We start from the raw sequence: 23,899 nt of genomic DNA, 5'->3' as shown, positions 1-23,899 counted from the left end.
TTTTATGTTACGTGTGTTTTTTGGGTACTCTGGATTTCTTGGGGTTCTCTGATTAATGCTAACTGTGCAAATAGTTGGTGATGTTGCAACTGCTTGGGTACACGGTAAAACCATCGTGATTAATATCATCACGACTCTGGTTTCTGACACTCTTTAAGACATCGAAGGCTCGAATAACATATTCATGGTTTTGGTTCGTGTGTGCATGCGAATGTGTGTTTTGATGAAAAAAAAAAGTGGGCCCTATAAGCTTCGATGTACGGATGCGTGCATGGGCTACAATTTCATCGATATAAATGTCTCTCGCTCTCGATTGATTGATTTATAGACAGCGATTTTTAGATTTATATCTTTTGAATGGCTGCCTTTCGACGAAAAAAAAAAAAAAATCATATGTAAGTGCTGTACTTTTTCTTTCGTCTGATGACTTTGTTACGTAACAAGAGGTGCAAGTAAATGCTTATGGCTTCTTTTACGATGACTTTCTAACTGCTTTCGTTGTTTCGGATAATCGTCGCGTGTACGGTCCAAGACGAAAAACCATTATTTTTTTCTTTCAGGACAAAGTATGATATTTGAATGGAAAATGATTAATGCTTGTTTTTTACACTTTTTTTACTGAGCTGCGGTGAATTTGTGGTTCATTTTCACGTAGTAATACACTGTTGAATTTGCTAATAAACTGCACAAGGCACTTTATTTTTACCGATGCAATAATGGTAAAACTACTTTTTTAGTGCATGTAAAAATTATTTATCGTCGAAATCAGCATCAATAATTTGAAGTCCCATAATATCCTAACTGCAATGGCTTTCTAAAGTTTTTGTAAGGTTTTATTAAACTTGACGATCAAATCTTCAACCGATCAGTTGTATGGATGTAATCAAATGGAATCAATATTTGATTGCAACAAACGAGTTACTTGTCCAATAATAATTTACATTTTTACAAATGGAATTTTCATTGTAATATAAGCAAATTATGGTATTCGTAAAAACAAAATATCGTTGTACAGTATGCACCTGTAGAGTACATACAAAACAAAATGCAAGTGCAGCCGAGCATCCGCATCAATTCGTACGAGTAAGTAATCTCAAGAAAATCACTTTCTCCACACGACTAGTCGAACACACTTTTCGAAAAATCCCCCATCGCAGAGAGACCAGGCAAAACTGCAGATAGCGATCGGTAAGGATCCAAAGCGCTAGAAGAAAAGGTTTCCGCGTCCCACAGTTCCCAAGTTTCGCGCCCACCAATCCGCTGTCAAAGCCCAATCTCAACTTTGGATCTTCTTCTTCTTCGACGTTAGGTGGATTTCAAAACGCTCTGCAGGTGGTTGGTGTTGTCACTTTTTTTCTTTTTCATCCCCTCTTATTTTCCATTTGCTGCTATGCAAAATACCTTGATCGGAACAAACCCACACTCGACAGACAAACCAAATGCACGACAAGGATACCGAGAAGAAGAGATACTCGTAACGCCACTTTTTGCGAGTCTTCCCTACACGTATATATACACGTCGGTTGTTGGGAAACGCGACAACCATCACTAAATGCTTGGCTGTGCAGCTCGGAAAATTATTTTCCCTTCCCCCGGCAATTCTCTCGTTATCATCTCTCCCTCGTTCATCGGCACCAATTAATTAAACGAACAAAAAAGTACGGGGGGAGGCAGGTAAGCACAGTACACAGCGTCGTTACGTGCACGTGATGATAAAGCGCGCGGTTAATTTTAATTGGATACACACACACTCGGTGTAATTATAAATTGAATAACACGGATGGGAATTTGAATACAAATGGATCAGCGAATTGGATCTCTCTCTCTCTCTTTGCTGGGGTCACGTTGTAAATTTCCTCTGTATGGATTGATTTCGTTTGGTTGGTCAAAGCTACGGAATGTATACGTTTGCGAACTCCAATCTACATCGCATAAATGCGTACCCCAATCTAGCGCGCGTCAAAATTCTTTCATTGCCAATTATTTTGCACCGATACATCAATAACCAATTTTGATAAGTCGAACGCGACTGTGTACAAAACATTGTTACCTTTCAATACGGGCTAAAGTAAAGTTTTTACACGTAATTTTCTCTCAATCAACCAACCAAGTGTAATTTTGTTTGATCAGCATTGTAACGCGACCGCGAGCAGCATTTAGATACTTTTCAAGCTTACAGGTACACCACCTTGTATTGCTGCACACGTTTGTGCGATGAGCCATAAGCGTACACGGATACTTAATAGAGAGGGAAATTCGCATCAGGAAATAAAATGAGGAAACAATGAAAAAAAAAAACGTGCACGCGCTTCCGCATACGCACGTATACGGAACAATCCCATCCGAATCATTCCTGCGTAATGGCACCCAACAACCACCTTCATCGGCAGGCACATGCACACGCCATAGCTGTTGGTCGAATTAAACTTCCCGATATTATACCGCGCGCATAGCTGCATGACAATCATAATCATCATCAAAAAGGAACCCCCCGCTGCACACATCATAAAAGGGGGATATCGTCAATTAAACGACCCAAAAGAAAAAAAAGAAAAAAAAAAAAAAAAAGCTTGGGTATACACTGGTTGTATATACAATGCACCGACGAAAACACTTTCTTCCCCACCTTCCCTCCCTACGAGGTTTCAGTCGAGGAAAACAACACCGCGTGTGCCCCGTTCCCTAAACAACGACCCGCTCGAGAGTACAGCATCATCATCCCAGCGTCAATTAACCCCCCCGAGAGAAAAAACCTATAATCAATATACGGCCCGCCCGAGTGGCGCGGTACCTCCCCCTCCGCTCGGCAGTCTCTCCCGCAATCTTTTCCGATGAATCCCCCCCTGTGTGTGTGTATGTACCGATTACCTCCTCTGCAACTCGTATACTCGCGAGGACTGGAAAACCCAAGAGAGAGGGAACACACACACCCAAGAGGCGACTTCCGAAAGTCCATCGGCGAGACACACCGCATCTACGAGCGCATCTATATACATAAATGCCCGAGTTATACAGGGAGGGGGGGGGATAGGTACAGCTACACGGAGAGAGAGAGAGAGAGCCACCTAATATATAGGTCCTCGTTTTTCCCAGCATCGGTGCATCGGTATAAAACGTGTGCAGTGAAAGGCGGGCTCTCCTTCTCCGCCTAAAATCCACATTAATCTCGGGCCCGAGTAATGCGATTCGTCGTCTCCCTCTATCTGTTGTTTTTTTTTTGTTTTTTTTTCCCTCTTCATCTTCATTTTACAACAGCGCGTGTATTGATAGGCGAGAGTTTTCCTGGGAAGAAGTTCGCACGCGGAAAATCCAAGCAGCGCGTGCGCTCGTCGATACGAAGGCCTCGGGGAGAGAGGCGAGGCTATACCATACACCGAAGGAGGAGAGCATCGCGCCTCGGGATCTCTCTCTCTCTCTCGTTGGCTTATGTAAAGTGCCACCGGATCGTGTATGTATATACATATATGCCGTGTGGAGAGAGAGAGAGAGAGGCTCTTCCGCGTGTCTATGAGGTGCAGTTACTCGCCGGCGGGTGTATAATATGTAAGTATCGGTGATGCCCGTGGAAAGAGAGCTAGGATGGGGGGGGGGGATCCTGCCGCGGTGCGTTTCAGCGGTGAGGAATGCCGTCCTCTTCCTTCTCCTTCTCTGGTACGTGTGGATGTATGAATGTTCTGTAATACGCGTGGCGTGGCTGGGGTAGGTAACTATATGTTTACGGGGCTCCGAGGGTGGCAACTTGCGCGTCAACCCTCAAGGGATTTTTCTTTTTTTCTTTTGTTTTTTCGTGGGAAAGAAGAAATAGCACGCAATTGCGGGTAATGTCGCTACGCCAATCGATAAATCCTTGGACTGGCCGATGAAAATTTTACCTCGTGGTCGGATGATATTAGAGGAAAGCTTTCGATGTATTTATGGATCGTGGGGGTGAGATTTTGATTGCGTCCGGCCCAATGGGGATTTTGTTTTTCGCGGTCTATCGTTAAACGTTTGGCTTTTATGGGGCTGAGGATATTTCGTAACCTTTCGTGTACCTTGGACTTGAATGCAAATTTTGAGATGTACACGGTTCCTTTTGTTGAATTGTTAGTGGTAAAATTGTGACTTTAAGATATAAAAAAATTCAAAATTGACCAACACATTCACGTTGGTACAATTTTTCAACTGAAACTTTAGGATGATTTAGTACACAAAATACTGTGGTATATCTTTAATATTTTGACATCTCAAAGTTGAACCCTGTGTCTCCTATACCTGTCGAATTATTTCTGGATTCCACAAGATAATAATGAGTCAGAAATTTGTGTAATTTGAAGAAATATGACCTATACGTATTGCATGGATATACTTTCTATTTGATTTATTTTCTAAAAAAAAAAAAAAAAAAGTAGTTGGTTCAATATACGATACGCACATCTTTCAAATAGGGATAAATAATTATGTAATTCGATTAAATTAATTTAGAATTACTCTGGAATTACTTGAAAACTACTTAATATATTCCGACTGAATGTCACATTTGAAAAAGAGAATGCACAGATTCATCAGATCAACCAATTCTTTTTTAGAGATACGTATAGGTGTACGAGGAGAAGAAACATGTACTCAGTTAAAGTTTTGAAAAGTGAGCCGATCGAGCGATTGGATATAACAAGAATACCACGGACTTCATTTTTTACGAGATCAAGCTTAGCGGTAACAAGAATGGGATTACGAGTTATCCAGAAGAGACGAATATTTTTGAATAAATTTTAATATTGAAGCCTAGTCCAAATTAATCGATTCGAAAAGCTATATAACGACTTTTTCGGGCGCACAAGTTTCATCATCGCGCACTGCATTGGGGCACGCACGAGCTCTCATCCGCTCAACCGATACATAAGCTGATTATACTTTGTACCAGTACAATAACAGCTGGTTCCACGCCAATCCAATAGCGATGTTACAAGTAGTCGGAAAAGTTCAAGGCAACGCAATTATAATAATAACAATAGGCACACCGAGTTTCACGCTGGTATGCGACATTATCGATTTGGGAGAACAATGGCCAACGAAATATCATCTCTCCTTCGAACTGAGACTCTGATTTTTTAAGGATCGTTTTTTTTTTGTTTTTTTTTTACAGCACCTCCTCTACTCGCCTCACTCGGGGATACGATGCACCGTCACTGGATCGCTCGAAGGAATTTAAACTGGGGGGGCACAGCCCACACTCGTTCATATACATATATATTGGAACTCGAGCACGCTCGGCATTGTTATACTTTCGATACTTGAGACCTCAATTTTAATCCTCCTGGTGCTTCTAATTGTGTTGTCTATCGAGTGTATTGACTCTGATCGAAGTTTCATACATTAAAGTTACGTGACTCAATTATCAAAAAAATGTGATTAACAAGCATTGTCCAGTCGATGTGTGACAAATAAGCTATTGCCTCTTTATCGCGTGTTTGACACAAATTAATCCACACAATTGTCCGTTTTGCCAACACAAGATTACTATGTCGTCTCTCGCGAAAACATCGTGTCGACGTTTTTCCGTATAGCCACAGCTTCCACGAGTGAGCTTCCCCTTCTTATTGACCCGTTGCAATCTCGCAAGCCCGTCGGCGCTTAATGAAACATTATGCATTCCCAGCACACAGTTACACGCGTAATAACCCACTCAATATAAATAACGCCTCGACAATCCGATCTGCACACAATACGTGTGCGCAAAAGACAGCCCCGGACTTTCGGTTCACACGTCTATGCTCTGTGTAGTGTCTGTAGGTGAAAAAGAAAAAAAAAAAAAAAGAAAAAAAAATCACGTACATATACATGTAGGCGTGAGCGTGATATTCGAGTGAAATTGCGATAATTTTCTTTTTTCTCCCTCTCTCTCTTCGTTTCCCGTTACCGAGTTCGTTTGGCTGATATGCCTCTCCTCGTCGTAATATGTGTATACACACGAGGAGTCGGCTTTCACGCCGCTATCAATGGGAAATCGCGTTCGGCGTTGCGCAACTCGCAGCCCCGCCGACTTTTGTATACATATATATATATATATATATATATATATATATATATACACTTACGCGATGGGAGAAGATGATGATGATGCCTAATATGTGTGCACGAATGTTGTGAGTGTAATGTGCACCTGTGGATCATCCGTACGTGAAACGTGTAAGACGCGATGCGTGTGCGTGATTGTAGGAGAGGAAGAAAAAACGCGGCTAATTGTACACCATCGATTTTGCAAGCGATGGGGATGAGATATACATGGGTATACGTGGATTGTTGTTGGTGCCGCTGCAGCGACAGCAAAGGACTGGGAGTACGCGAAATACGTATCTATGATGTGAGTGTTGGCGTTGGGCAGGTGATTTTTATGTTTTTATTCGTTTTTATTGTTCTCTATTTTTTTTTTTGAAACTATAATTGTACCCAAATCCGTGATTAAGGAGGTGCAATGTTTTTCTCAAAATGCAGAGAAAAATTTTCAATGCAAAACGCTCAAGGACAGCAATGAACCGAGGCTCGTTTTTCAATTAATGTAAAAAAAAAAAAAAAAAAAAAAAAAAAAATATTCGGTTAAAAACATAATCCACGCAAGCAACCTAACTAGTTGTCGTTCAAAGATTCACTGCTCTCTCTGCATATATTGAGAAAATCATTGAACCTCCTGGTAAGATATCGTATATACAGGTCAGGTCGACCGGAAGGAAAAAAAAACCTTCGAAAAGCTATTGATACTCGTACCCCTAGTCGAACAATCAAAAGCCTTTCCTTGTACAATAACTTTGATGTGGACAGCGAGAGGAGGAGGAAAGGGACGAGCAACGGTATACCAAAGTCATCCGATTTCGTAAAAGAAGCTCCGAGAGGACATAATAAACGACAGCTTGCGTCGTCCTACCTGTTCGATTTGTGGAAATTGTACAACTGTGATGTGTGGAACTCGTTCGCCGTACGGGTTTTCGTACGCGTATACACGAGTTAACGAGCCCCACATGGCGCACTCGCTTTAGCATACGAGTGTATTATATGCACGTGCCTTTCGTACGGATGGCCTTTGGGCTTGTCGTGATTTTCCATGGGAACAGAGAAAGAGAAGTTGGGTCTTCTTTAACGCCGTGATGGAGAAAAAACAAGATAATGATGATGACTTCTGTACATACGAGGGATCCTTTTTTTTTCCTGAACATCATCTCGTATAAAATAGGATATCTATGACGAGAAATTTGTAGTCTTTGTTTTCACCATCCAAACTGTTAATGAATGAATGTTTCACTCATTGAACAAACGCTATGCGTAGGTGTTTTAAAACTCTAACTTGCAAACTAAGTAACTATAGGAGCAAACGTTAATTAAAAGGTGGGTGTAAAAATGAAGAAAAATAAGAAGCGCGAGAGTAGCATAACGAAGCGGACACGGCGCGGAGCAGCTATACGAACAGCTATAAAGAGGAAGAAGAGGCTGATGATGCTGGTGTACGGTAATCAGGAACAGTTAACCCTCATCCTCCTCCGTCTACTTTTTCCTCCTTTATCAGCTCGATTCATGAAAAAAATCGAGGCACACACGGGGACGCCGGTTGTTTGATTGAGCGCACCAGCTTCGTTAAACCTTCAGCCATGCTATACACACGCGAGTGACTTACGAGGGTACAGAGCTTTATCTCGACGCGTGTACGGCTGCGCTTAAGTATAACGTGCCTTTACGTGCTACGTACATATATCTCCAAATGAGGAAAATTACGGGTGTCCGATGCAAGGTATATTTATTTGTATGAGGAACCGTCGTTGTTGAATAACTTTTTTTTTTTTTTTTTCATACCCAAGACTCCGCAACCATTCGTCCCTCTAAAAACATGGCCCCGATAAAACGTGCACGCAGAGCGGAAAAAATCAAATCTCCCGCGTAAAGACGAAGCCCGAAACCCAAAAGTAGTTTCCCCCCTCGAAGGACTTTTTCGAGAGTCGCTCGTCGATACGCGCCATCAGCAGCCGAGTGCTAGTTGTACAGTGTACACACGACCCAGAGGCTGTTAAAGTCACGGGAGAGATAAGACTCGCGGAGCGCTCTCGATGATGGCTGTTTTATCGCGACTCATTGCCCCTATGGTGTGTGTATATACCATTTCCACGCGTCGTCACTGGCATGTATGTAGGTTGTTGCAAAAAAAAAAAAAAAAAGGTGACGAGGAGACGGCAGATGGTTCCTTGGGAGGTTTTGTGCATACGCGCGCGCAAGCCGTTATTACGATGCTGTGTTCTGGTCAGTGGTGGGATTATTTTTGCTCTGCAGTGGCAGGGAAGGGGGTACAAGGAACGAGGTCGAACTGAGAGTTTTTTCAGTGGTGGATACACGTATGATGTGTTTGTTTGCACGGTTATTGGGTATATACAAAAACGTAGGATTTATTCCGTCATTTATTTATACGAGTTATCTATTAGTGAGTGTGTGTTGTGCTTACGCTATGAATTTTTGTTTTATTTAGCGGCACCAATGAGTGAGATGTAAGAGTTTGTATCAATTTTTTGGATTCGGAAAATCTGCATTTTTTTTTTTTGACAATTTAGATCGTTTATTTATTTGGTGTTTCCATTGTAGAAAGGAATTCCATCCATCACTTAGGTTTCATCAAAATAAATACAAAAACTGAGAAAGGATAGTACGTATACTCGCATATACTTGTGGGCTGGATGGTGTCATAAAAATGTGATCACTGGAGGAAAATCAATATTTTTTCTTCATGCACGAAAACTAACGGAACACTGTAACTCCTAGATCGATAAGGAAATTGCAATAAAAAAATTAAAATTTCGTGTAATAAGTTACGGAGTTACGTGATAGTGTACATAAATATACAGTACACGTGACTATACCACTGTTGTAATAATACAAGCGTGCTATTTTTTTTCTATTTTCAAGTTTGTGCAATGGTCTACATTGGGTTAAGTACAGCTGTGGATTTCAAATTCTTTTCTTATAAAATTATTTTGGTGCGCTGAGTGACGGTGCAATAACACGGTATAATGAGTGTAATTGAGTACAAATTTTTTTTTTTTTTTTATTACGTCACAGTGCACGATTGCACACGAAATTTCCATGCTGCAGGTGAGGGACACAAGTTTTTGTTAAATTGTTGACAAAAAAAAAGACATTACATTTCACTTTTTTTTTTCTTGATTATTGTGCACTAAAAATGCCATTGATTAAAAATATATTCAAAAACCCTCTCGTACCCAAGATGCACATACGCACACACAGTATACCAAGCGTGTAATTTTAACCACTCGTTTTTCCACCAAATTGAAATCAGGTAAAATTTCCCCGTTTTTTTTCACACGCACGCAAGTAATACAAATGATATCACACGCACAAGAAAGTGTGATTGCGTAAAAAAGCGCAGCGTGTCTTGCGCTAGTACTGCTTATAATACATGCACGCGCGCGCTCAATCCTATATCGTGAGAATCCGCGACGTTCGCGTACCCCTGCTGTTATTAAATTACTCATTTCTTTTTTTAGTCTCCTCGCAATCACGTACACAAGGTAATTTCAGTTGTTACGCAGCGGTAATAAAAAAAAAAAGAATATATTTCTTGTACGCGCGGCTCTTTACTTGACCCTTTTATCCGCGCGTATTAGATGTACAATATATTACACTCTCGTCGCGCACGCGCTCAATTTATGCGCATATCGAGCGTGACATGATCCCATTTTAGCTTCGATTTAGAAAAACTTTGCTCCTGTGTTTTTTCGTTTGTTGTTTATTCTATATATACCTGCCTCATTCCCGTAAGTTAAGTATTAAAAACTACCATATTTCTTCCTGACTCATCATCTTCCAAAATAATAAACTATACACGATACAGAGCTACAGGTGCGACAAGCGAATGAAAAAAAAAAAAAAAAAATGAAATCCTCGACGGAAAGCAGCTATTTTTACGACTAGACGAAACACCCAAACACACCACTCGCAAAAAAGAGAATAGAAGAAACACGTAATCCTCGCTCTGAACATTAGCTCCTGCACACGTCTTTACAGTCTCTCCGAAGAAAAAAAAAAAACCAACAAACGCACAAAGAAGAGAACAAAATCGCAAAAATCCAACTACTATATAAGTTATGTACACCACTCGCGCGTCCTTACGCTCGAACGAGCCGGCTGTTCGGAGATGAAAGACGCGCGCGTCAAGTCCCATTGTCTCCGACGAGATTTCCTCCACGAGCTCATCTCTTCCCACGCGAATCGGAACGCCCGTACGTACAAAATATCGGACCCGCGTGAGTATACGCATTACATTGTGTTACCTTGTGTATACAATTAAGTATATCAACTCGTCGAGACTATCTCAATCTACCCGAGCGCGTATCTCGTAAGCCACGCTATCTGGTAGGTATCATCCGAGTACCGCGGAAAGATTTACGCAACGCGACGCGCTCCTATTTCCTCACTTTTTTTTCCATTATCTTTTGTTTTTTTTTTTTCACTCGGCAATGCATTTTTATATGTCTCAATGTAACCGACCGCGATACACGTGCGCGAGATCTATTACAACTCGTCGCATAATCCACGCGCTCGTTGCTGCATGATACTAGGCGTTGTCGTCACTAGAGGGGGAAAAAATGTAATTGCGGTCGAATGGAGAAAAAAAAAAAGAAAAAAAGAGTAGTATGGGGAAGCTTCGCATGTACCTTTTGCGTTGGTCATACAGATGTTGCGCCGTCTCCGCGGCTGGGATGAACGTAATAGACGAAATAAAGGCAGAAGGTATGATAGCTTGTGGAAAAGTAATTTTTTTTTTCTAGTTAACCAATATAAGTAAGCGTATTGATATTATTTTATGTGTATGCACGAAATTTATTAACGTTATTAAAAAAAAAAAAATTCATCAATTGGCGAAATGTCCGAAATCATTTTTATCTTCCAAATTGTTTGTCTTTGCGATAATGTGCTTCAGGTTTCTTCCGATTGTCCGTGCTTGCATGTTGCAAGTAATTACGTGCCCAATACGATGCGAAAAAAGTTTTTCAACGATGCGGATGAGCATTATGTAAAATAGTTACATGTTCATTCGCTCAAATGCACACAGAAGCTTGCCTAATTATTGGCTCTTCCGTATATACTCAGGCTTTACGATTTTTATCAGCTAGTTTTTTTTTTTTTTTTTTTACTCCAATACTCCTGGAAAATTTTTTAAGACAAGCTTAATATGGACATTAGGCTCGAAGTAAACAATTAAACGAAACATTTCGGAGATTTTTTGCAGAAAAACGATTCTTTTTCGCGTTAATCTTTTTAAAAAATTATAGAGACAAAAGACAATGAAAAAATCGAGAGTGTCCACGACAAAAGCCATTCAACCGTGTACTGGGAATACCAAGTATAGAGTGTGTGCGAGCAGGCAGGCACATATAGACGAGCTCGTGACGGCGTCATCAGGAATAACTTGATATAGGTATATATATACACTCCAAACCAGCCTAGCGTAGCGTAATAATAAGTGATGTACCACCACGTGTATGGGTATACGCAAGACGGTCCGGTCTGGTACTCTCGGTGCAGGTGACTTGTATGAACACGCGTGTAAAGCAACTTTTTGAGATCTCTTCTGTCGTATACGAGCAAACAATCTTGTTTGTTGGTTTTTTATATATATATATGTCTATCGTCCACAGCTAAGCACTTTTAATGTGTCGCGGCCTTTGAACAACGATGGCAAGGACGAAATGCGCACACAAACACCTTTTAATAGCGACGCGCGGTTATTGCGAAACGATGGCTCTGCTCATAAGCGCGAGTCGAGCGCGTTGTGCATAGGTATATACGTACATTACGCGCTAAAATGCGTGAATAATGAAGTTACAGCGAAGTACCTAGTTTCTTTTTTTCTTCTTGCATGCGCTTCAGGGTCGAGTCGACGAGCACCTCCTACTTTCGGAATGAATCGCGTTGTACCGATCGAAGGTGCGCATATGTACCGATATAATTGATGGGTGATTTTATAAGTAGCCGAGGATCAATAGTAGATCAGAGATGTACTTTTTTTTTTTTTTCTTTTAATTACCGCGAGCTATGCAGATTCCAAGAAAAATGTCGTTGTATGTAATTATGCGAGGTGCGCGCGGAGATCGTGTGTGGTTTTAATAATTATCGACGCGTTGTTATTGGCGTTGCGACGAGATTTCGATGCAAGTGTGAAAGCGTGAATGTTATTGTAGGTACGAGTTTCAGAGATTGAAATGGTTTGTTATTTCATTTTTTATGCGTATTTTTAATTAACGCGTTTACAAAGCGGTCGTGACTTCAATAAATAGAGAAGGCAGTTTTCCAACGTCAGGCGTGCTTTTTCTTTTTTCAATATCTCGCGTTTGATCGCTACTTTTTTTTTTTTTTTTTTTTTTTTTTTTCAAGAAAAGCGTGTACATGCTTCTTTTACTTGGTTTTATGTTTCATCTACCTATACAGTGTAATGTGCACGCGTTTTACACCTCTTAATCTCAATTGATGCTGATTTACGTTACTTTCGCTTTTTTCTAATTTCATCGTTAATAGAAAGTATCAAATACATTTTTAACGATAAACGTGAATACTCGGATGACTCGATAACATTGCATGTATAACAAAATATGTCCAAAACTAACTGGTACCTTAGTGATCGGTCTAAACCAATGGGCTTCGTTATAAAAAGGCTTTAGTCGCGTGACAACGATTGGCTGATAAAAAAAGTTGTACGAGTCAGAATTTGGCGAGAAAAAACTATTGTATACCGTGTTTGACTTTCCAGAATCAAGCATCTGCAGGGATATCAGTAAATCGATGAAACCTTGAATATTACATGTACATCAAAAATGTAATCCAATAATCATATGAGTTCCTATTTTAATTCAACCATCGATAAAAATGTGAAATCCAATGATTGATGTGAACATAATTAATTTTTAAAAAACGTATAAGTTGATCTCACCTCGTGTTTTCTTCTTAACAATAAAAATGACGCGATGCAATCGATTCACGCTACAAACAAGTCAAAGGACGTTAATTGTCCTTTCATCAAAGATTTTTTGCGCTAACAGGTTCTGAGATCCCAGAGACCACGAGCTCGCATTCCGAAACAATCGATCGTGCTGTACAACGTACACGCGTGAACCAAGTCGGTGCACTATATAAAACCCCCCAGCGCGTAATAAATTAAACCACCAACACCCTCTCTCTCGCCTACAGGAGGGCGAACGAAGTATCCAAATAGCTCTGCAAAGGGAGAGATAGCCCATCGAAATCGACGCCAAATGTGCGTACAACACTACCCCGCGTTAATTATGATACTTTTTTTTTTTTCCTCTCCTCCCTCTCCTCCTTGAGCAGAACTAGTTTTCCAGCGGCGCAATTAGCCGTCGGATAAGACCCGGGGCCTCGTAATACTCGGTCCATGTGCGCCGCGGTGGGCTCGCGCTCTTTCGTATCAGATTGGGAGCGAGAAAAACGTGGAGAGACGCGTTGGGTAGGTGTACTAGCCGTGAACCAGACCTATGATACCTAGAACGCGAGAAGACGAGGAGGAAAATGCAGAAAGAGAGAGCAGAGACTCTTGTTTTTTTTGTTTGTCCTTAGGGAGCACGTGTGTGTACACTTATAGGTACCGACACCTCAGAGATAAAATGGTGTTTGTGTGTTGTGTGTGTGTACATAATGTAGACGTAGATACAGTGACAGCATATATAGAATAGTAGTAAAAGGAGTAGAGAGAGAGAGAGAGAGAGAGAGATGTATGCGTGTACGAAAAAGAGAGAAGGACGTTGTTAGTTTGTCCTCGACGACTTACCAAGCTGTTTGGACGCGTACTGCTGGAGCAGGCGGGTTCGCTTTTTCTCGTAGCCCTTTTGCGTGATGTCTCCTGGAAAACAAAGAAAAAATGTGGTTATATACTTTTCGTCCATGTTATCGATCCAAGGGGACAAAGTTGGGGGAATGAGATTCGAGGGGGTTGGACTTAATCTGCCACACTATGGGAAATATTATCTGTTTGATTTTCCTGGCCAAGCTTCACTCGGCCTGGACTTGCAGGTAGGGAACGGGGGTAGATTTTTTTTTTTATTTTTATTTTTATTTGCAAGTGGAACGGGCCAGTTTTCTGTATTGTTGATTGTGTTTTTTTGTTTCAGCTCATATAGAACTGGGGATCAAATTACTGGATTCCATGATATAATTTTACGTCAACACTCGTGCGAGTATTTGCGAAAAACTAGTCAATCCGACAAATATGATTACATCAAATAAAATTTAAAGAGAAACTGCAGCACTTAACGGCACTCATTATCATCACCATACAAACTGACTTGTTGCTGCAGTGATAAAGTCTTCTTAATCTACAGTTGTCGCAGTGGGACAATTAAGGTTCATACAAAGCAAAAACGGCCTAAATAACAATTCACTTACTAATACATATATATATATTTTTTTTTTCACTTACTACAACATTTATATATTATAAAATAGAATGGTATTTATATAGGTATAAATATTCCTTTCAAATAAAAGTAGTATAAGATTTATTCTCGATCCATATAAACTTATAAAATGGCATGGAATGTCATTTGAAAAGGTTCTCGTATGCAATATCGACATTTCTATTGCAAAGTATTTCAAAAAACATACACTGTTATCCAGACCTGCCTCATTTTAGTTCAAACAAAGAAACAATAATGACAATTCCTGCAAGTGTGTACAAGAACAGTTGAAAAAAAAAATTGTCAGCTCAAAAATTCATAGAGAATTCGATTATTTATAGTTTATAAACCATAAAAATCGACAAGTATGTGTGCACGTAACTCGCTCACTATACACTTGGTTAGAAACGTTTAATATATATATAGCACGAATCGGAAAATTAAACTAGAAGCGACTGAGAGAGAGAAACTATCCTATAGTACTACTGATCGAAAGTTTATTGACTGACGTGTACGCTGCTTAGGTACGTTAATGTATATCTTCATGTACACATATGTCTTTTGAATAAGACTAAAAAAAAAAAAAAAAAAACCCAAGAGCCGATAGCCGTGAATTACTACGCAACAATGTCGTCGTCGATTACGCGTAATAAACTCGGACACTACGCCCCTATTTATGGACACGCAACGCGACGTAGAAAATCTCACCGTTAAAACCAAGAGCCATTACAAGGAGTCAGATATAAATACAACACAGAGGGCTTTTGTTGCATTCTTGCGCTAAAACTCGATAAGTGCTCGATAGAAATCGCTCGTTCATGCGTCTGCGTATATTTACGGTGGGGCCGAGTGGGTATCAATTGTGCGTCCTAACGCGTATTTATACCTTGTATATTATGTATTTTTTGGTGTTTCTGTAACACACGCATTATCCAAATTATAATAATTTAATCCGTTATTTGCACCCACTTTTTACTAAGCTTGTAACGCAGTACTTGAGAAAAAATTTACCACGTAAAAAAAAAAAAAAAAAAAAAGTATTTCAAAAGTGTTAAAAAAACCTACGAAATACTTGTCTCCGAGTAATTTTTTGTACTTTTAATAAGAGTAATAGGCGTGTGTTATTTTAGCGGCGTACATGCCTGCTTACCAAATAATACCTAGAGTGTGACTTCTTCCGATTTCAATATTGTTTCTATATCGTTATGATTATCATGTTTAAAATGGGGGGGGGGAGTAATTTCATAGTTGGGCTGAACGGACGGACGGTGATTTTTGGGGCGTCGTCGTCATTGTTGCTGGTACGATTTTGAAGAGCGACTATACGTTGGACTTGATCGCTGTTGTTGCAACTCGTAGAAAGTAAGTAGGCATGTATATACTCGATACGGGTAGAAAATGATAATTGGGCGGCTGTGCGTGCACGAGGATCCTCCATACCGTGTTCGACTTTTGTTTGGAGCGCGCACTGTTGTTTCGTCCAGAAAATTGATTTGGAAAATATATAGGCTGGAATGGGATGTACGTACGCGTGTGTAAGTGCACGAAACGTGTGATTATCGTCAAATGGGATTAGCGAAATTGTTGTGGTTCGCGGAATATAGTGCCTACTTGAACGTCGTAGCCTAGTTTACGTTTACGAGATCAATTACAAAATTCAATACGACTTTTTTTTGCTTACACATTCGTACATTGATCAATAGGATTAAAGGTTTCTTCAGTTACTTGACTTGAACCATAAATTTTACATCGTATGCGGCGGCATTATAATCATATATGTTAGGCAACTTTGTTGATCGTCTGTGTGTAACACGTACACCGTTTTATTGATTTACATGAATTTTCAAACACTTATAAGTAAACTTTTTTTGCGAAAATTTTATCATTTTTGTTTTTACTTCCAATACCGCATGGTTAAAAAAAAAATAAATGTAATGATAAAAACTTTTTAAAAAATTCCCAGACAAACGAGATAATATGCTTCAAGATGAAAAATGTCACCACAAATGATTTGAAAAAGTATTATTTTCTTCCAGCCTCATGACTTTTCAGTTCGTATTATGTTCCGAAAAATTCGCGATCTAAGCTTGCGCAATTGCATTGTGCCCAAATCGCGCGCGAAAAAAAAACCCGCCAACATCAGAAAAAAAAAAAAAAAAAAGGTACTCCTTCAGAGTCTGGCGTACATTTATTCGACACATAATACCCAGCGCTGTCCACAACGCGATATGCGATAGACGTCGTCGGGAAGGCATTAATACGTATTTCGCCGAGTCGCAGCTGTTGAACGCGCTCCATATACTTGTATACGTATACGCGTATATTTATGCGTTGTAATGCAACAGTTACGCTCAACGGCGATATCGTACGCACAAGAACGGCTTTAGCGAGCGGAGGACAGACTGGACGTTGATCTGGGCAGTTTTGCCTCATTAGCGAGCACATATAGCTTTTGATAAGCTGCCGCGTGATGCATGTGTGCAGTGCCTGATTACATCAGAGTAAGAGAGAGAGAGAGAGAGAGAGAGAGGCTGAATTGCATCGGTGCACGCATGAATGAAATATTGCAAAGGACGTTTTTTATCAAGTTCTTTTACCTCAATTCTTTGTCAGGGTGTACAAGAGTATTTTAGAGGTATAGAACTTTGTAGTTTGTACGACCGAGTCGCTGATGAATAAGAAAAAAAAAAAAATTTTTCGTTGATTTTTGTATGGTTCATGGTCTGATATCTTGTCTCGGGTATCTGGTCACGTTAATAAAATAATGTTTTTGCGTGGAAAAAATTTTGTTTTGCTTTTGAGTAAAAAAATAAAACAAAAAAAAATGTTCTAGGAAATTTTAAAAACCCTTAAAATTAAAACAGATGAGACATAGATGATTGGAAGGTGATAAAAAACATATGGCGACAATACGTTATTATAATTAAAATCATCAGTTTTGCGTTTTTTATGATCTACAAGAATTATTTTTTCAAAACTATAAGTTCTAAAAAAAAAAAAAAAAAAATTTTAGGTGTTTTTTTTTTGTTTTTAAGTAAAAAATGTTCTTCTGACAAGAACAAGTTTCAAAAATGTTTAACCACATTTGTAACGTCAAAAACCAAAAAACAATTTTTCTCTAAATTTTTTAAAAATTTTCTTCATTAAAATTTTTTTTTTTATAAATCAGACTTCAGATTCATGTTTTTTTTTTTAAATAACAATCGAAAGTAAATAATTTCCCAACTCATACACCCGACTTTCAGTATATATTTTTCCTCCAACGGAGAAAGTTTATCCGAAAGTTTACGAGCGAAAAATTTTTCGAAACGCACGTATGCGTACGTCCGTGTCCGCACATCCGAGCGTTGCGAAACGTACAATTTTTCAAACATAAGCATCCGGGTGTATGCACACATAACACCGAAAGAAGGTAAGAAATACTTTTGGTCGCCTCACCAGCGAGAACTCAGAGTTTGGACAAAAAAAAGAAAGTCCGAGCTCCTGCTACTAAACAGTAACTCCCTGCACTCAAATATACACCAGAAGCTTGCAACTATTCTCCTCAAGTCTCCCATCGCGAATTTGCGATCCAATGTCAAAGTGAGCGTCCAAAAATACACAGCCACGAGCGTCATCCACATATACATATACATGATAATACCAAAACACATAAATCCGGATGATTCAGATGTCCAGCCCGACATTACGTACACGCCAGCCATAAACGTGCAAAACTAAACTCGGAAAATCAATCCGGAAGTCGTTTCGTACTCTCCCATGCGTGTTTATCCTTTACGTCGTACAACCTGAGAACTAATACCCAGTGGTGCCATGTAGCAACTCCATTAGCGCGAAACTGTAAACGCGCGAAAGAGGAGGACGAATGAGAGGGGAAGCCCCAAGATGCGTGCGCGGGTAGGGTCGATGCGGTGCTTGCCGTCAGCATCTGATGCGCATTTTCGCGCGCCTGCACTTTCCGTTTCATCGGAGCTGTCGAGGATCAAACTAACTGTGTGTAAACCCGAGCTGGGAGGATTTCTCAGGAAAGAGCGGAGAAATGAAATGAGGAAGAGCACCGGCGGAGTTGTTGACAATCTGAGGTGTGATAGGGCAGAGACAACAAAAATTACATCAAAATACATAGATTTATTAATTAACAAAAAAGTACAACATAATTTTTCTCTTATACGCGTAATTGATAAAGGTGTGCGTGATTATCAATTATTTGTTTGAATCTGCATACGTCCTTGGATACCCGAGCCTGTGTCCAATCATGCGGATATGCCATAAAAAATTATGTTCTACTTTTTTATTAATTAATAAAATCCTATTTTTATAATTTGTTTTATACATTTTTCATTTTCCACTTTTCGGTTACAATTTCAATCCATTCGGTTGAAGTCAACAGTCCACGTTACATGTAACTCTTCTCACGTGTTATAAGAGTTCATCGTCTGCAGAATTAAGTAGAGACAGACAAGTAAGGTCAGACGAGCCACCGAAAAATTAAAAAGACCTGACCTGATCTACTATATTTCGGAGCTGTCATTTTTAAATTGCAAGAATTAAATGAAAAAAAATACGTTTATACTACCTTACATTGTCATTTGTAATTCATGTTAAAAAAAGCCTCGTTGATTCATGGTTAGCATGTCTTTCGGCGACTGTGGTAAAAAATGCGACGATGCCAGTTTTAGTCAGACAAAAACTTGAATTTTAATCCAATTACTTTTCAAATCAATTAAAGTAATGTATGAATCCGATTTAGTTTGGTACGACAATAAGTAAATAAAGTTATGGTATTATTTAAGTATTGGTAAAAATATTCAAATAAAAAAACAAAAACTTGAAAAAAAACATAAATATAACATTACAAAATTATCTTCACCTAAACTAAAGTCTTGCTTGTTTTATGATAACAATACCTAAACTCGATGTAACAAGAATTACTGCGGTGTTAATTTATTGTTAATGATTGAATTTCGATCGTAATGACGAATCATCTCGTTATTTCACTTAAATCTTCATCCGAATTCACGATCAACAAAGAACTGAATACCAAATTAAATACTTTAAACTCAACGATGAATTGAGAAAACTTTGTAAAAGATGCATGCACAACTCTCGTAACGCAAAAAAAAAAAAAAAAAAAAAAAGCCCATTAGAAGCGCGCACGCGTGTGGAAATAAGGAGCATGTGTAGTATGGAGGTTAATTTTGTATAGGAAATGAGGGAAGAAGAAAAAAAAAAGGCAAACACCGTTAAGTACACGGGCTACCGGGCGAAACTTGCTCGGTTCGTTGCAAAAAAAAAAGGCGGCAACTCACGCGAATTACGCACACATATGCGTGTATATATATATATATATATATATATATATATATATATATATATATATATAAATGCTCCGGGTGTGTACACGCACGAGAGAGCCAAATAACCGAAAAGGATGAAGCTGAGGGAAGATGCAACGAGCAGAACGTATAGGCTGGCCGTCACGCGCGAAGGCCGCGCGGAAAAAGGGAAAATCTCGCGCGCCGATAAGAGAGCGTTATGTGGGGGAGGAAAATATGAAATTACACATTGAGCGCGTGCTCCGCCTCGCGGGAGGCGTTAGCACGCAAGTGAGTTTTGCATCGCTGAGCCTTCGATGTTGATGGGTATAATGTGCGCGCGCGTCGAGGTATACATTAATTTGGTAATTTTGGCACTGGTGCACACGGGAGTCTCTCTCTCTCACTCGCGCGAGCATCGGTTTCAAGAGAGAAAATGTGAGTGTACATGTGTGTGGGTAGCGCTCATAACAACGGCGACTGGAGTTGTTGCGCGTTTACGTGCGTGCGAGTGCTTACGAAAATGCGCGCGAGCTCGCGTACACGTAAGTACCTATTAAGTGTTACGCTCGACGCGACTGTTGCGAGGGATATATATACGTAGATGTAGATGGAGTTTTTATGCACACGATTTGTACAAAAGGGCAATTACGCGTTTATTTTTTTTCTTTTTTTTCGGTGATATTGAGTAGCACTATGCAGAAGAATCAATGAATGACTGTGACACATTCAATTCCACGCACAGTCAATATAAATACAGGATGTCGCGAATAACTTATTCCGATTGCCTACTTTGAGCCTCTCGTATCTATCTATCCGTCATTTGCATAAATATCTCTTTGTGCTGGTCCTTTGAAAACATTGATTCTTATGCTTATTATGTAAATAATACGTGACCTCGACAATACCGGTTAATGGGACAAAACAGAAAAATCATACATGTGAGTCAACAATTGAAGAGTATAAAAAAATATGATGGTTTGCAGTTGAAATAATCGTTTGATCAACAATTTCAGGAGCCTTTAGAAACCATCTAAAATAAAGGTAGGTAATTCCAATCGCTTGGATGATTCAACGTTGGTGCAAATCCTAAATTAGAAATCCTTGGAATGACTTGGCACTTTACACCCGAACTTCAAAAGACAATTGTTTTTACTTTTACTTTCGCATCGCATGGATGGCCTTGCCATTTTCAGATGGTACACAATTTACAGAAAAAGAGACTGTGGATGTACGTCTCGAATCAATGATTATTCACAATTGCGAGTCATTCGCTTCATCAACCCAACTGTTGGGTCGAACTCACGATTTCTCGTTACGACTGTACGCAACAAAAATCGTTTCTACAATGAGCAAACTCTGTCTACAAACTCGCTACAAATAGAAACGAGAATGAAAAAACAAATAGGTAAGTCAAAAAACTCGTCTTACTGCAGGGTCTCCTCCTCAGCGAGGATCTTCTTCTGGCCAGGTACACGGGCTGTCTGGCAGCACCGCCCCCAGCGAGCCCCAGTCCAGCGTTACCACCTCTCCTAGCGAGCTGGGATTTTCTCCTGAGCGGCCTCCTCCTCTGCCCGGGTCCAACCTCCTGCTGCCTCGACCCAGCACCACTCGGCCTCTGGCCCTCCAGCACCAACACGACCGAGCAGTTTCGCCGTTCGGCGTTGCCAGTCCTACCAGCACCCACCACCGCGTCCTTGGCGTCCTTTGCCCCGACGACCAAAAGCACGCGACCCTGCCGCTGCTTCTCGGGCTCACTTTCACTACTCGTCGACGACGGAGCCAACGTACACTCGACGCACCGCGACACCGCGTTACCGGATCCACCGCCAGTAGCAGCAGTTCGCGCTGCGCTCTTGGCCACAAATCCCACAAATTGACTGCTCGCAAAGTAATTGCACTCGACCACCGTCTTGTTGCCGGAGGACTTCGCGGACTTACTGGCCGCGTCTCCCCGGTACTCCTCGTAGAATATTTTTTCCTCGTTGAAGTCGCTGATCTTCGGCTTGGGCAGCAGCGACGCGGAGTAGCTCGATATCAGGGACGACGAGTCGAGGCTCGAGGCGTTATTGTTGTTGTTGTTGTTACTGCAACAATCTCCCCTGGTGAGGCCTTGTTTGGGACCCCGTTCTTCAAAATCCCCCGAGAGCAGGAGCTTCCTGTCGTCGAACTCGTCTGACAGGTTCGAGTCGTTGGACCAGTTGTTTTCGTTGCTGTTATGCCGAGCCTTGCTGTCGTTGCTGTCGGCATCCTCCAACCTTCCTTCGTCCTGGGGCAGGTACCTCACCTCCCGCCAGACCCTGCCTCTCTGTCGGCTCGACCTCCGCCTCTCTGGTGGCACGAACCACACAGGACTGTCCGGGACCACTGGATCGGGCCTCGCCACGATCTTCTTCCTCCTTCGCGACCCGTACACCGTTGGCCTCCTTCTGCCACTACCGGCCATCGCGTTTTTCTTAGACCTCCTCGCAAAGGCGCTTGGACCCTGGGCGGTGGTGGTTGCACCAGCTGTTCGTTCAAAATATCCCTCGGGACTGACGCTTGGGGAGGGCTTGGTCTGCTGGGAGGTTGGCCTCTTGCGTCTCCTGAACAGCTCATTTTTGGTGGACACGGCCGCGGCTCGGAGGTCCGTCGTCAGCCTCGAGATGGACAGGGACAGACTGAAGCCCGACCCGGTGGTCCTCGCGGTGTCAGTCCTGTTGTTACCGTTGACGGTAGGTTTGATCCCACCACTACTGGCCAACGATACTGGCCCACTGCTGACACCACTCACTCCGATGACACTTATGGTGGAACCACGATCGCTGCAGACACCCTGGCTGAGAAGGACGTTGCTCGACTTGTTCCAACTACCGTTTCCCACGTTCACGGTTGTGACAGCGCCGCAGGTGCAGTCCTTGGACACTGGCGATGCTGGAGTCCAGACACTCTCGTTTCGCTCCTGGACCACTTTGACCTGTGACCTGGGCAATAGCGGGGACTTTTCCAGCTCGATCAGGACCGAAGACACCGCTCGACGCTTGTTCTCTACATCGTTTGCATCATCTTCATTGTTGTTGTTGTTGTTGTTTTTGTTGTTATTATTGTTGTTGTTGTTATTGTTGCACTTGCGGACTGGTGGTACAGTGGGTTTATTGTCCGGACTCGTCGTTGTAATGTATATTCTTTCCCGGGAGGACGAATCTACATTGTACCTCGAGTCCCGGGAAGAGTAGGAGTCACCAACACGGGACTCACGTTCCTTGGACGAGTTGTACGAGGAATCGGCGTCATTGAGCATCCACTGTCCGTAGACAATGGTCCCCGCAGTCTCGCGCTTTAGTTTCTTTTCATCCTCCTCTTCATAGTCGTTGTTCGGGTCGTCCTCGTTATTGCCACCTGTCTTGATTATCTCCACGTCATCACGATTGATCTTCCGGTCCTTCTTCTCGTCGATCTCGAATTCGTCCGAGTAGTGACCACTACCTCGCACTTGGATGACTGTGGGACCGATAATGACTCCACTGTTACTCTTCGCCAGTGGTTGCGACGACACGTGGACTGTGACCACAGTTGGCGCCGTCGATTTGTCGACAATGTGGACGGAGGACTCGGCAGTTGTCGAAACCGATGATGGTACCTCGCTCGACTTTTGGTGGAGTTGGTGTTGCCTGGTACGTCTTTTGCCCCGGTCCAAGTAGCTCTTGCGGATGGATATGCGCTTGAAAGACTCGCTGCGCTCGAACGACGGCTCGTCCCGGTCTTTTCGCCGGCCAACGAGCCTCCGCAGATTCTCGAATGACAGCGTCCTCATTCTCCCCTCCCTAGACGCCAATTGGTGTCAGAAGTGGAACTCGAATATCATTCACTCGCATCCACCAAAGCTTGGTGCACTAAAAACGATTGCTCCACCATCGTGACGTGACAGCGCGTTGTCGCGTTGGTTCGTTCTATCAGGGACACACACACACACACACACACACAAAATAGAGAGAGCATCGCCCACGCGAGGATTTCGCGACGGCGAGTGTTACGACACAGCGAGCGAGAGTGCACTGAGGCGCCGGGATGACCGCGGGCTTTTCGTTCGATCCGCGCGGGTGGCGTGGTCCCCCCTCTACTGTTCAGCTTTCCCTCGTCCGTTTCTCCTCCTCTTTTTCTCTT

At 41.6% G+C, this 23,899-nt stretch overlaps 1 protein-coding gene across 1 annotated transcript in view; it reads right to left on the bottom strand.

Moving 5' to 3' along the window:
* The window catches only part of DIP2 (disco-interacting protein 2), a 42,795-nt gene extending 19,166 nt beyond the window's left edge, over nucleotides 1-23,629 (bottom strand). Inside the window, exons 1-4 of the mRNA XM_023391102.2 lie at nucleotides 22,834-23,629; nucleotides 21,188-22,767; nucleotides 13,813-13,888; nucleotides 7,834-7,847 (exon numbers count right to left, since the gene is read on the bottom strand). Of these exons, the coding sequence (XP_023246870.2) occupies nucleotides 7,834-7,847; nucleotides 13,813-13,888; nucleotides 21,188-22,767; nucleotides 22,834-23,549 (2,386 nt within the window). The 5' untranslated portion in view covers nucleotides 23,550-23,629. The remainder of the gene's footprint in view (nucleotides 1-7,833; nucleotides 7,848-13,812; nucleotides 13,889-21,187; nucleotides 22,768-22,833) is intronic.
* Nucleotides 23,630-23,899: the final 270 nt, after the last annotated feature.

The sequence above is a fragment of the Copidosoma floridanum genome, unplaced genomic scaffold (assembly GCF_036245765.1).
Source record: "Copidosoma floridanum isolate Cflo_tuat_1 unplaced genomic scaffold, Cflo_Japanese_pri ptg000014l, whole genome shotgun sequence".
In the NCBI taxonomy this organism is placed as follows: Eukaryota; Metazoa; Arthropoda; class Insecta; order Hymenoptera; family Encyrtidae; genus Copidosoma; species Copidosoma floridanum.
The sequence above is the reverse complement of the archived record's forward strand: the minus strand, read 5'-3'. Positions and strand labels throughout refer to the sequence as shown.